This window comes from Suncus etruscus, chromosome 10 (genome assembly GCF_024139225.1).
Source record: "Suncus etruscus isolate mSunEtr1 chromosome 10, mSunEtr1.pri.cur, whole genome shotgun sequence".
NCBI classification, from domain to species: Eukaryota; Metazoa; Chordata; class Mammalia; order Eulipotyphla; family Soricidae; genus Suncus; species Suncus etruscus.
The window spans coordinates 75,763,222-75,778,284 of NC_064857.1; the positions used below are offsets into that span (position 1 = coordinate 75,763,222).

A 15,063-nucleotide genomic window follows, 5' to 3' on the forward strand; every position below is an offset into this window, starting at 1 on the left:
TTACTTAAACACTCTCCTCCCCATTCTCTTCAATGATAGCTGTTGCTATTTTCACAGATGACAAATTGTAAACTTCTGAGTTTGTTCAGGGCCATCCAGCAAGAATAGAGATTTCTGTTCTGGGCCATGCTCTCACCGCCTTGTGCAGAGTCCAGCATCTCTCATCTTCGCCCTTCACACCAAAATCATTCAGTACCTGCTGCGAAACAGAATTATAGATAGCTAGGCGAGTCCGAAGAATTCTTTTATCTTTTATCTTTTTGTTGGGTTGGTAGTGGGACTGTACTACATGGAGAGGCCTAGCAAAGAAAGACATTGTCTTATTGCTGCTGCACCCAGAGGTAAGTGCAGCTTGGATAGGACATTAGTGAGTCGCTATTGAAGGCATGACTTAACAGCGAGAAGTGGCCATTACTAGGAGAGAGTAGCCTTTAGAAGAAGATATTGTAAGATGCTATAAAAACAGGATTGTTGTGGACCTTGTTGTGTTTGAATAGTCAGTTTGCCTCTCTTGCCCTTTTGGGCATCAGGAGCCTTTCTGTGCTCTCTGCTGCCCCCAGAGGTGAGTCTGGGCAATTTAAATACTTGCCTTTGAACTTAGTAAGATGCTTCCAAAAAGGTCCCATCAACAATGAGTCTCTCACACACCCCCTTACCCCCCTTAGAGTATCCTGAAGGGCTAATTGCACAATTCTGGAATGTGGAATAACTTTATCTAATGATATTGGATCAAAGGGCATATGATATGCCTTTTTTTCTATTCTCTGATAATATATACATATATCATTATTTTTCTTTTCCCTGATAAATGACACCTCTTAATTCTAAATGCAAATGAGTTTTCCAAAAACTCAAGTTTTTTTGGGATGGTATCTTATAAGGAACAGTATATAGTAGGTAGGATATAACAATCTATAATGCTGTAACAAGTGAATAACTTAACAGAATAACCAATTAACAATTTCTTTTTTAGACTAATATAATTTGAAAGAATGATGATGTATTGAAGTAATTCACCTCCGGACTATCATTTGGCCTTACATGGGGGAAATTAGAAAACTATGGAAACGATCGCAGTTTCCTTTTCAACACCATCGATGCGCTACTTGCTTGTTCCGAGAATGTATTTATTAACAGTGATGTTTTGCCTTTCAGCTTTTCTGGGAGAAGAGGCTACAAGGACTTAGTGCATCAGATGTAACAGAGCAAATTATAAAAACCATGGAACTCCCTAAAGGTCTTCAAGGTATTATCCAAGTCTAGTCGAGCAGTACCTGCTGTGTGCCAGGCTCTGTGGTAGGGGCCCTAGAGCCAGAAATAGCTGAGATTAATCTTTACTAAGGAGTTGACTCCTTCCTGATGATGTAGCTCTTAGACCTCCTAGTAGCCCCAGTAAGCTTACATGACAGGCTTGCATGTTTCAGGGCTGCCTTATACTATTATTATTATTATTAGTTTTACTATTATCATCATCATCATTATTATTTTCTTTTCAGTGTAAAAATGTTGGCTTTAAGTTGCAGTCTAAAGTTTAGGTTTAAAATGAGTTGCTGCGCTCCTAGAACTGACTGCCCTGAAGTTCCAGCAGCTCCCACTTACCTGCTTAAAGCAGTTTCTGGCCTCAGCAGTTTGCTCGCTCTTTTCTCTTCATAAGCAAGAGAACAGCTAGTAGCTCTTCTTTAGCTTCTCCCTTTAGAGACTGCCGATGCCAAGAGTTGACATTGGCCCATAACACAGGCCACGTGGCTCCAGGAGATTTCAGCGGCTCTCATATGTTCACGCATTGCTCAAGAGAAGCACTATTTGTCACTTACTGGAATTTTCGCTTCTCCATCTTGAAATAGTGTGGCTCATTCAAGAATTCTGATAGCTGGGCCCGGAGAGATAGCACAGCTGCGTTTGCCTTGCAAGCAGCCGATCCAGGACCAAAGGTGGTTGGTTCGAATCCCGGTGTCCCATATGGTCCCCCGTGCCTGCCAGGAGCTATTTCTGAGCAGACAGCCAGGAGTAACTAACCCCTGAGCACCGCCGGGTGTGGCCCAAAAACCAAAAAAAAAAAAAAAAAAGAATTCTGATAGCTGATAGTTAAAATGTCTCATTCTTTACGTTCTTGATTATAATCACTTTAATTGAATGAGTAAGTTTAGGACTTAACTGATGTGTGTAAATGTGGCTGTGGAAGCCAGTTTTATACCTATAATCAAGGTGTATGTTTACTAAATTTCTGAACTTGGCTGTTTTTAAGCTCTTCAAGTTGCAGGTATGGCATGCTTGCACTGGTTTTTCATTTGATACGTGAAAAACACAAAAGATAAGAGGGAGATCTAGAAATTAATGCTAGAAATTAATGTTAAATGCCGAGGAAAAAACTAAACCAGTACTCTTATTTTTTTTTTTTTTTTGTTTTGGGGCCACACCTGGCGGTGCTCAGGTTTGACTCCTGCCTCTGCACTTAGAAATCACTCCTGGCAGGGGACCTTATGGATTGCTGGGTATTGAACCCAGGTCAGCCATGGACAAGGCAAACAATCCTCCCCACTGTGCTATCACTCAGCCCCAATCCACTACTCTTTCTAGAGTCACAAATTAATGGCTATCAATAGGATTTAGATCATTTAAATAATTGATCTCACTTGACAAAATGCAAGATGACTTTTAAAAAAGATTAAGCCTTGAAACATGTATTTTGAATTCTTAAAATGCCAAGTAACATTGGTACTGTTTCTTTAATACTAATTTGTTGGTGTGTAGTCACTGTTTAATAGATCTGATGTCATCCTTTGTTAGTTTTAAACATAGCCACAAATGAGTCTAAAGATCTTTGTTGCATCAGGTTTGCTCAGCATGGCTCTACATTTCCTTTAACCAAATGCCTTTTTGACTTGCAGGAGTTGGTCCTGGTAATAATGACGAAACACTTTTATCTGCTGTTGCTAGTGCTTTGCACACAAGCTCTGCACCAATCACAGGGCAAGTCTCCGCTGCTGTGGAAAAGAATCCAGCTGTTTGGCTTAACACCTCTCAACCCCTCTGCAAAGCTTTCATTGTCACGGATGACGACATTAGGTAAGGCAGCCCTACAGACCTTCAGAATGTAATTTTTACAACCTTTGATACATTTTATACTACTGCCTATAAGGTTTAGTGGTTCATATAATAAGTACTGAATCATTTTTTGTTAAGATTTTAATATTAATTATTAACATTAAGCCCCTTTTGTTTTATTTACAATATTTATTTATTTATTTACAATATTATTTTTACAATATTTATTTACAATATTATTTACAAATATTTACAATATTTTTATGAGAGTTTCTTACAAACATGATTTAATACCACACCTACCGCCAAAGTACTTGCAGTCCTGCACCTGTGTCCCAAAGTCTTTTTTCCTTCTTATTTTTTGGATCATATGTAGTAGAGTTTAGGGCTTAATCTTAGCTCTATGCTCGGGGATCACTTCTGGTGTGGCTGGAGGGACCTGAGGTGATATCACAGATCATACCTACATTGGCTTCTTGCAAGGCCAGCTGTACCATATGGACCATCTCTCTGGCCTTCCAAATCATTTACTTGTTGTTTTATTTGTTTTGGGGACTCAACCTGGTAGTAGTCAGGTGGGGTCCAGGCACATGCAAGGAAGGCAAACACTAACTCGCTGAACTATCTCCAGATCCATTTTTTATTTTAAACAGAGTTTTGTGAAATAAATGGAAAGAGGACACTTAATTAGACACTTAAAATGAATACATGACCACAGAAGGTAGAGGTGCCATGAAGGACAAGTCATTTGTACCTGTACATGTTTTTGTCGTGTCTTTTACCATCAGGGTTCAGTATGAAAAAAATCCCTTTTATTGGGGTCGGAGGGATAGCACAGCAGTGGGGCTTTTGCCTTGACCCAGGTCAGATCTGGGTTCTATCCCCAGAGTTCCATATGGTCTCCCAAAGCCAGGAGTGATTTTTGAGTGCATAGCCTGGAGTAACCCCTGAGCATCACCTGGTGTGGCCTAAAAACAAAAACAAAAATTCCTGTTATTCAGGATGCCATAGAGATAAAACAGCAGGTAGGGCATTTGCCTTACATGTGGCTGACTGGGAATCAATTCTCAGCATTCCATATGGTCTCTAACAGGAGTGATCCCTGAATACAGAACTAGAAATAAGCTCTGAACACCTTCAAGAATGGACCAGCTTCCCTGTTCAAATTCCCACTCCCCCAAAAATGAATCCCTTGCATTCAATTGTACCTTTGGTGATAGCTTCCTACATTTTTATCTGCATTCCAATCTCTTTCTAAAGCAGATCCTAGATCGCTACGTTAAGTTCGGTTGTACTCTTCAAGGTTTTTTTTTTTTTTTTTTTTTTTTTTTTTTGGGGGTCACACCAGGCAGTGCTCAGGGGTTATTCCTGGCTCCAGGCTCAGAAATTGCTCCTGGCAGGCACGGGGGACCATATGGGACGCCGGGATTCGAACTGATGACCTCCTGCATGAAAGGCAAACGCTTTACCTCCATGCTATCTCTCCGGCCCCACTCTTCAAGGTGTAATTTACTTGTCTTGAAAACTTTACCACATTTAAGTTGCTCAACTTAAAGATGTATGTATCTCCTTTAAAACTAGTTTCAAACCCTCTTCAAGATAGGAATGAAAGTAACTTTTCTCAATATAGTCAAGGCCATCTACCACAAGTCAATGGCAAATGTTATTAATGGAGATAAACTAAAAACCTTTCCCCTAAAATCTAGTATAAGACAAGGCTGCCCTCTCTCACCACTCTTATTCAACATATTACTGGAAGTACTTGCCTTGGCGATTAGGTAAGAAAAAGATATCCCTCATGAAGCTCACCACAAACAGGGGTGAGTTTAGTTAGAGAAATAACTATGTTTTGAACTATCCTAATAATGAGAAAGTACGAGGGAAATAGAAAGCCTGTACAAGCGGGGGTTGGGTGGGGAGGAGCGAGATTTGGGACATTGGTGATGGGAATGTTGCACTGGTGATGAGTGTAGTTCTTTACATGACTGAAACCCAAACACAATCATGTATGTATTAAAGTTGTTTAAATAAAAAAAAAGATATTTTTAATTAATAAAAAAAAAGAAAAAGATATCACAGGCATCCAGATAGGAAAGGAAGAAGTCAAGCTCTCACTGTTTGCAGATGACATGATATAATATTTAGAAAACCTTAAAGACTCTTCCAAAAAGCTTCTAGAAACCATAGATTCATATAGCAGAGTGGCAGGCTACAAAATTAACATTCAAAAGTCAATGTCCTTCTTATACACTAGTAATGATAGAGAAGAAGTGACATTAAGAAAACAATTTTGGGGCTGGAGAGATAGCATGGGGGTAAGGCATTTGCCTTTCATGCAGAAGGCCATTAGTTCAAAACCCGGCATCCCAGATGGTCCCCTGAGCCTGCCAGGAGTGATTTCTGAACGTGGAGCCAAGAGTAACCCCTGAGCGCTGCTGGGTGTGACCCCCAAAAAAACAAACAAACAAACAAACAAACAAAAAAGAAAACAATTTCATTCATATTAGTGCCACACAAACTCAGATATCTTGGGGTCAACTTAACTAAAGAGGTGAAGGACCTATACAAAGGAAACTACAAAACCCTACTTCAAGAAATAAAGAGATTGGGCCCGGAGAGATAGCACAGCGGTGTTTGCCTTGCAAGCAGCCGATCCAGGACCAAAGGTGGTTGGTTTGAATCCCGGTGTCCCATATGGTCCCCCGTGCCTGCCAGGAGCTATTTCTGAGCAGACAGCCAGGAGTAACCCCCGAGCACCGCTGGGTGTGGCCCAAAAACCAAAAAAAAAAGAAAAAGAAAGAAATAAGAGATTACACACGGAAATGGAGACACATACCCTGTTCATGGATTGGCAGGAATAATATTATTAAAATGACATTATTCCCCAAGGCATTGTACAGATTTAATGCAATCCCTCTAAAGATACCCATGCCATTTTTCAAAGAAGTGGATCAAACACTTCTGAAATTCATTTGGAACAATAAATACCCATGAATAGCTAAAGCAATCCTTGGGAAAAAGAAAATGGGAGACATTACTTTTCCCAATTTTAAACTGTATTACAAAGCAATAGTTATCAAAACAGCATGGTATTGGAATAAAGACAGATCCTCAGATCAGTGGAATAGACTTGAATATTCAGAGAATATTCCTCAGACATACAATCTACTAATCTTTGATAAAAGGGCAAGAAATCCAAATGAAGCAAGGAAAGCCTCTTCAACAAGTGATATTGACACAAATGGTTAGCCACTTGCAAAAAATCAAACTGAGACCCCCAGCTAAGACCATGCACAAAGATCAAATCCAAATGGATTAAAGACCTTGATATCATGCCTGAAACCACAAGGTATATAGAACAACACATAGGTAAAACACTATATGACATTGAGACTAATGGCATCTTCAAGGAGGAAACAGCAGTCTTCAAACAAGTGGAAACAGAGATAAACAGGTGGAACAGATGGGACTATATTAAGCTGAGAAGCTTCTGCACCTCAAAGGAAATAGTGCCTAAGACACAAAAGCCACCTACAGAATGGGAAAACTGTTCACCCAATACCCATCAGATAAGGGGTAATATCTAGATATATATAGTACTGACAGAACTTAACAAGAAATGAACAGACACTTCCTTAAAGAAGAAATACAAATGGCCAAAAGGCACATGAAAAATGTTTCACATCACTAATCATCACGGAGATGGCAAATCAAAACAATGAGGTACCATCTCACACCACAGAGACTGGCACACATCACAAAGAACAAGAACAATCAGTGCTGGCGGGGCTGTGGAGAGAAAGGAACTCTTATTCACTGCTGGTGGGAATGCTGTCTAGTCCAGCCTTTGCGAAAAACAATATGGAGATTCCTCAAGAAAATGGAAATTTAACTCCCATATGGTCCAGCTATACCACTCCTAGAGATATACCCTAGGAACACAAAAATACAATTCAAAAATTTTTTTTTACACCTATATTCATTGTAGCGCTATTTACAGTACCCAGACTCTGGAAATAGCCAAGATGCCTGCCCTTCAACAGATGAATGGCTAAAGAAACAGTAGTACATATATACAATGGAATATTATACAGCCGTCAGGAGAGATGAATTCACGAAATTTTCCTATACATGGATGTACATGGAATCTATTATGTTAAGTGAAATAAGTCAGAGGGAGAGAGATAGACACAGAATAGTCTCACTCATCTATGGGCTTAAAGAAAAATTAAAGATAGTTACTGTAATAAAGCCCAGAGACAATAGAGTTAACTGGAAGGGCTGGAAGGACAGGCTCACAATTTGAAGTTCACTACAAAGAGTGGTGAAATCTGTTAGGGAAATAACTACACTAACAACTAACATGACAATGTTAAAGAATAAGAGAAGTAGAATGCCTGTGGCATATACAGGCAAGGGTGGGGGAGGAGGGAGGCATTGGTGGTGGGAATGTTGCACTGGTGATGGGGGGGGTGTTTTTTTTTATAACTGAAACCCAACTACAAATGTGCTTGCAATCATGGTGCTGAAATAAAAATTTACGTTAAAAAATAAAAACTGGTTTCAAGTAAAGATTGAAGGTGTCTTCAAAGATCCACACCTACTCACTGATATGCCAAATAAACATACACACATACACATCTAAATGCTAAAGCAAAATGAGAAGCAAATTGCAAAGATGAGAGAAAGGGAAAGCAAAAATTCAGAGCCTGGGATGAGGAAGGGACACAAGTTGCATGGATTAACATCTTTGATTTGCTTTAAGGCTGGGCTACAAACTGGATTTTTATCATAGTGTCTGTAGTGCTACAAACTGAGCCAGACAGTCAGCCCATAAATTACGTTTTTAGCACCCAACAGTGAAAGAAAAGCATAACTCAGATTGATACTTCTGTAAAATATAAGCAAATCGTGGCTCAGGAGAAGTAAAACTATGCCAGATAGTAAGACTAGAAGGAATTTTTTTCATGGGATTTATGAATGCCAGCATCATTTCCTTATAATGATACTCTATACATTGCATTTTCTTTAAAAATAGGACAGTGTTTATTTCACTGTTTCAGTCCTCTGTGTGTAAATCAGTGTTGTTTTTTTAACCTAAATATAATTCCTAGACAAAACCAGCAGATGGCACTTTTGAATCGTAAATTTGAAATACTTTATATTAGTGTTTTTTTCTTAGAGCCCATAAAAACTAGCCATGAAAAGGTTTTTAAATATAGGAATCTTTTAAAGTTTTTGAGCCACCCCCAGCATGCTCAGATCACTATGTGGATCTGGGCATCAATGAGCTACTCCCCCCCCCCCCTTTTTTTTTTTTTGCTATGCCTGACCATCCTCTGGGCTGACTCCTGGCTCTGTACTCAGGAATTAATCATGACAGTGCTTAGGGGATTAAATGGGATGCTGGGCATTGAACCACATGCAGGCGAGCAAGCTGTGCTATCGCTTCAACCCTAAGTATGTCAAAATATTTTCTGCCATATTTTCTAATAATGAATGAAAAATTTCACAAACATAGCAGCTGCAAACAACATGCATTTATAACGTACTGTTCAGTAGTTTAGAAATCTAACTTAGGCATTATTGAGTTCTCTGGCTCTGCTGAAATCAAAGTGTTGGCTGAACTCTAGTCCCTTCTGGAGCTTGGGGCCTTCTTCTAATCTAGGATTATTGCTATATTCACTTATTTGTAGCTGGAGTACTAAGGTCCCTGCACATGGTGACTAGTACCTCCTTGCTCTTGCTTGCTCTCTGGCTCTGCACATATTCTTCTACTACAGCCTCCTTCAGAAAAGGCCCCCTGCCCTCTTAAACTCCTTTTTTTTTTTCAGTGGGTCAGACCCTTGATGATCACTTATCTTTTATTCTTTTGATTAACTCAAGATCAGTTGACTAGGATCAAATCATGGAAGTTCACTGACTGCCTGTCATTGTCATAAATGCTGTCCATCTTTAAGGGGAAGGGCTCATAAAGCAGTGTAGTTAAGTCAGAGGGAAGGGGCATTCTGGGGAATGTATTAGAATTCTTCCTACTACATGGCACAGATACTTTGCTGTCAGCTTTCCTGGGTGGGGCAGGGATGCCAAGGCAGAAGAGCACCCATGGCTGGACTTAAGGTCTGCTTTCCAGCTTTCCCCTGTGGTCTGAGAGGCTTTTTGGGTAGATAGGCAGCTCCCTTATTAGGAGCTGGAAACCACTAAGCCATTTGCCATAAGCTGTGTCACTTAGCCAGAGACAAGATCAGTAGTGGGAGAAACAGTGTGATGACCTGATCCTATGTCATGAAAATCTGTTGATTCTGCTTTCTGGAACATTTCCCCATTAGTTTTTTTCCCTTTCCTTTGTTCTCCATTGGATTCTGCGCTTGAGTTTCTGTTGACTCCATGACTTGCAAGAATCATCTTAGAAATGCTTCTCTGGCCCTGTCCTATGTATAAGTAGAAAGTGCATCCCAATATCCTCTTTGACCTTTCATCAAATGGTTCATCTTTAATAATGCTCTTCTTGGGTTCCCCTTACAATTTAGAGGCCACAGAGAAAGTCTCAGTACATGCTAAAAGCTACTTCTCAGTTCGGCTGGAGAGCAGTTGATCTTTATAGCCTTAGCTCCAAATCTTCACCCCCTGGATTTTTCTTGCACTTGAAGCCCAGGCCACTAGAGTGAGTGATTCCACAGCGGTGGGATACTAACTATTGCAGAGTCTCTTTGGGCTCAACTCCCGAGTAATTAGCAGCAACCTTTACATAAATGCTCTTAACACCTCCCCCTTTTGTTAATTTTTAAGATTTTTAAGATGAATTTTGGAGGCCATATCCCACTTACTGGTGTCCTTTTGCTCTTTCGTTGTTGAAGGAAACAGGAAGAACGAGTGCAGCAAGTACGGAAGAAACTGGAAGAAGCCCTGATGGCTGACATCTTGTCCCGAGCGGCCGACACGGAAGAGATGGATATAGAAATGGACAGTGGAGATGAATCCTAAAAATATGATCAGGTAAAGGGACAGATTTGGGATAAAAGTCAGTTCACTCACTTCTTGGCCTGGTAGCCTGTCTCTGTGGTGGAGTCATAGGTGGAGTCAACCTTCTGCATAGATTTGTGTGGAGTTTTGGGGCCAGAGAAATAGCATGATGGTAGGGTGTTTACCTTTCATGCAGAAGGACGATGGTATATATTCCGGCATCTCATATGGCCCCCCGAGCCTGCCAGGAGCTATTTCTAAGCATAGAGTTAGGAGTAACCCCTAAGCACTGCTGGGTGTGACCCAAAAACTTAACAAAAAAAAAAAAAAAAAAAAAAAGGTTTGTGTGGAGTTTGGCCCTGTTCTGGATCTAAGGAGCACGTGTAGCTTTCGCATCTTTTGTTCTAATGATGCCAGAAAGTATTTCACACTCTGCAGCGTAGCCACGAGTCAGGGGTTTCCTGCCTTTATTAATTCCAGGTAGAAAAATCTCCCAGGTGTCCTCATGGAAAAGCAGGGAACAGATTAAGATTCTGTTTATTTGGGGCCGGCGAGGTGACGCTAGAGGCAAGGTATCTGCCTTGCAAGCGCTAGCCGAGGAAGGACCGTGGTTCGATCCCCCAGCGTTCCATATCACCCAAGCCAGGGGTAATTTCTGAGCGCTTAGCCAGGAGTAACCCCTGAGCATCAAACCGGTGTGGCCCGAAAAACCAGAAAAAAAAAAAAGATTCAGTTTATTTTATTGTTTTAATTTTGGGGAGAGTCTCCTAAGCATTGTTGAGGGGGTTCTGGGCTATTCTTGGCCACTCCAGGTTGGGCCTGCAGTGGTTCAGTGCTTGGGCCCTAGGTGCTGCTGGGTTGCAGTGCCAGGATTTCACCCTGGGCTCCTGTGATGAAGCATGTGACCCTTTGACCCTTGTGCTCTCTGTAGTCTCTCTCTGCAGTTCTTTGATAGGTGTCTTGCCCCCTACTTGAAGATTTGGCCACAAAGTAGGAAAAATTAATCCTTTTCTTTTTTTGGTCTGGCTTAGATGACAGGGAGAATAGGAAGGACATTTCAAAATATAATAATTTATTAAAAAAATAGATAGGCAAGTCTTGGGATTGGAGTGATTGCTCAAAAGACTCAATGCACACAGAGCTTGCTTTGTATGTAGCAGAACTGTGTTTGATTCCCAACACCTTATGACCCCCAAACAGGTCAGGAATAACCTTCAAGCATCCTCAAGTATGACCATGAAATAAAACAAAAAGTACAAATATGGATCCCATGTGCGAGTTTCATAACCCCTATTCCACCTGACTTTGGAGAATGCCGTGCCACTCTCCAAGGGGTCACGTGGGTGTCTTGGTACTCAGCTTGGTCCACTGTGTTTGTTCCACAGGCTTCCTTGCTTTCCTTCATCTATAAACCAGCTGTTTGTGTCTTTTGAAGCCAAAGCTTAGAGGGAACAAAGTGGTTCGGGAGAGAAAAGAGACCTGGAGAGAATGCGCAGGCATGGAGGACAATTCTGCCCCCTGGTGGTATCTGTAGATTTTTCCTCCGGCCCTTTCTGGTCTCATCCTTGACAGTCTTTCTTTTGCTTCAGAGCCACTTGCAGCAGCGGACACTTTTGACTCACAAGACTTACCATAGTGTCTGTCAAACAAATGCCCCCATAACTGGGTGACAACACCTATGATGTAGAAGGAGAGGAAATAAGACAGGTGCTGGGAGAGCTGATGGCAGATGTCATGCAGCCTGTGGAAGAAAGGGGCTGCTGGAAAGTGCTCCCTCCAGAGCAGTGCTAGAGTCTAGGGTCCCTTTAAGGGACAAAGCTGTGTGCTTGCAAGCTAGTGGGCGGGAACATCTATGAGAGAAGAACTTTACCTTTCAGCCTGTGGGTTATCGTTAAGGATTTTGATCATGGCACTCAGAACCATGGCAAGTGTCCAATCATATTTACTAGCTTACAACTTTGCCTGGGCTGTTGTGAGGAAAGGATTGGGGCAGGGTAAGCGTAGTTGCAGGAAGGCTGGCTAGGTTAGGAGGCTACTGTTGCCCAGCAAGAGATGCTGGTGGTTTTACCAGGCCAGTGGTGTTGTAGCCAGTGTGTAGAGCAAGAGAAAAGGGGGAGGTTTGAGATGCACTCGAAGAGACTTGATTAGGTGGTGCGTATCGGGGTCAGTGACGGGATGGTTTTCACCTGAGCCACAAAGTCTTGAGTACAGGGGCCGTGAGTTTGATGGGGGAAACTCTTTTTGGTTCCCATAAGAGACTTTTCTGAAAAGCCTCTCTCTGCTCCAGGAATGAGACGAATGTGTGTTCGACTTAAACACACAGTGATTAGACATTACTGTCTCGGTGTCCTGACCCTGCAGATCTGTTTAAATCAAGTGCAGTGTTGTGGAACCCTTTTCTCTTCTGGAGACAGAGGATGCTTGTGGATGGAGAATCTTGTTTCCATTCCGGCAAGGAAGTGTTCAAGGGGCTTCACTGGTTATGTGTGTTTATGCGTCTTCCCCAGGGAAGGCTGCAAGTGTTTTTTTGGTCCAAAGGCCTTGGGTCCTGATCTCTAAAGTCCTTCAAGGCCTTCTCCTCTAATCTCTGAAGCTTTTGCAAACTTTGCAGACTGAAAACAGATTTTTCATAGTCCAGGTTCATCTTGTTAGAGACTTTATTAGGTTCTTCTTTGCATCACAGGTATGTGGTAGATTGATAGCAAGGTGAAACCCTAATTCAGATAGGCAAGTGCATGTTGTAGGGACTAGGTAGCCCTTTGCTCATATAAAGCTGGGACAAAGTGACTAATAATAGCAAATTAATGTTGATTGATTGGAGTTTATGTTTGTTTGGGGTTTTTTTTTTTTTTTTGAGTTATGTTTTTTTGGGGAGTGGGGTAGGGGACCACACCTGCCTCCTGGCTATAAGCTCACAAACCATTCCTGGTGGTGCTCAGGGGATCAGATGAGGTGCTGGAGACAGATCTCAGATCAGCTGCATATAAGGCAAACAGACTCTGTGCTGTCCTGTCATCCAGGCCCTGCTTATATTCTTAATACATGTAGCCATTATTTTGGCATTTGGGGTAAGGGAAAGATGCATACTAAATACATGGTTTTTTTATACTTGAGAGTGACATCTTTAGATTGGCCTTTATACCAAATATGGAAGAGTAAGAAATATTGTTTATCAGAAGTCAAATTTAACTGGATTTAGCCCCATTTACTCCTAAAGTCTGGAATGAACAGAGTCCTGCCACCTTACCCTGATTAGCTGGTGAGAGTAACCTTTGACAGGAGCCACTTTGCTGGATCAAGAGTCTGCCACGTTCAAGCTTGCGTGGTTGGTAAAAGACAGAATCTAGAAACTGCAGTTCCATGTAGGTCTTTTAGTATACCAACCTCAGCAGGCATGACTGATTGTTTTCATCAAGTGGACCTTTAGTTCCTCAAATGTGTATAATAAGATTTGAAGCTTGGCCATGTTACTTAAGAGCCTGCATTTATAGAGAAGTGCCCATGTTAGCAGACATTTTAAATGATTGCTAAAGACAGTTCACCAGAAAAACTAAGGTGTTGCACTCTCAGTGTGTGGTCTCGTGTCATGCACACACACAATCTGTTCTCAGCCGCACAGAATAATTTTCAACCTGGTTGAAAATTGTTCAATCTGGTTGAACAATAGGAAAGACTGCAAAAGCACAGCTGTGATCTCTTAATGTTCTGAACATTTCAAAAGTAAATTTAATTATTAGTATGATACTGGCATATATTTGTACATGTCTGTACCTACCAGGTTTTCATTTGTATGGCCTTTGACTTTTCTTTTATGTTGATATAGGTGTAGTTAATTATAGACCAAATATTTGCATAAGCACACCAAGGGGTATGAATGTCTGTTCATTAACTTGGAAAATGAAATGAGTGTTACAGGTTATTATGAAAAGAAGACTCTGAAACAATGAGAGGGTATGTTGAGCACTTTTTCTTCACAAAATGCTGATTGAGGTCTGAGAAACATGGTTTGAAGTGTTTGAAGGCAACATCTAGTTTTTTGGGCCACACCTTGCAGTGTTCAGGGGTTACTCCTGGCTATCTGCTCATAAATAGCTCCTGGCAGGTTCGGGGGACCATATGGGACGCTGGGATTCGAACCAAGCACCATAGGTCCTGGATTGGTTGCTTGCAAGGCAAATGCTGCTGTGCAATCTCTCCAGCCCCTGAAGCCAACATCTGAATTCTTATTTCCACTGATCTCTCACCTGAGGAACCAGAGTCACTTACATTTGTTTATTTTTTTTTACAGGTAACTTTGGATGACTTTCCCCAAGAGCAAACTCCTAGAATTGAACAACAACAAAAATGTTTCTACTGGGTTTTGCCTGTCAAAAAAAAAAACAAAAAATGTACCCGAGCACATAGAGCTTTTAATAGCACTAACCAATGCCTTTCTAGATGTATTTTTGATGTACATATCTATTATTCAAAAAAATGTTTATTTTGAGTCCTCGGACTTAAAATTCAGTTTTTGTAATAGCAAGCGGGACCTTTAAGAAGAGGCTGAGCTTTTGATGCCAGGTGCAGTCAGTCTACTGGTTATGTAGCACTTACCCGAATGATTTGCTTTTCCCCAGGGTTTTCATAGAAACAGACCAGGAGTACCAAATAAATTTCCCAAATTAAGATTATTGTGACTTCACTGTATATAAATAGATTTTTATACTTTATGGAAAGAGGACACCTGTACATTCTTCCATCATCACTGTAAAGAAAAATAAATGATTATATTCACAGACTGGTTGGAATTCTTTCTTTCAAGGAGCACACACAGCCAAGGACCCCATGTTAGGATTCCTGACTTTCCTCCCACCATCCCCGCAGTCTTTGGGTTGAGCCAGAGGTGGCAGAAAAGAGTGGTGCATCTACAGTATGTGGGATTGTGCTGCTTTCACCAGATTTCTGAGTTATCTAGCATGTGTAATTATTTTTTCTGTGCCTATAAATAATACTTTTTTTTTTTTTTTAGTTCTGTAAAAATATGGTGTGTTTTGTTTTTCTCTTTTTGGATATGAC

General features: G+C 41.0%; 1 protein-coding gene across 1 annotated transcript in view; it reads left to right on the plus strand.

The window, feature by feature from the left end:
- Positions 1-14,783, plus strand: part of MBD2 (methyl-CpG binding domain protein 2) — an 86,296-nt gene extending 71,513 nt beyond the window's left edge. Inside the window, exons 4-7 of the mRNA XM_049782155.1 lie at positions 1,156-1,246; positions 2,889-3,066; positions 9,903-10,041; positions 14,297-14,783. Of these exons, the coding sequence (XP_049638112.1) occupies positions 1,156-1,246; positions 2,889-3,066; positions 9,903-10,029 (396 nt within the window). The 3' untranslated portion in view covers positions 10,030-10,041; positions 14,297-14,783. The remainder of the gene's footprint in view (positions 1-1,155; positions 1,247-2,888; positions 3,067-9,902; positions 10,042-14,296) is intronic.
- Positions 14,784-15,063: the final 280 nt, after the last annotated feature.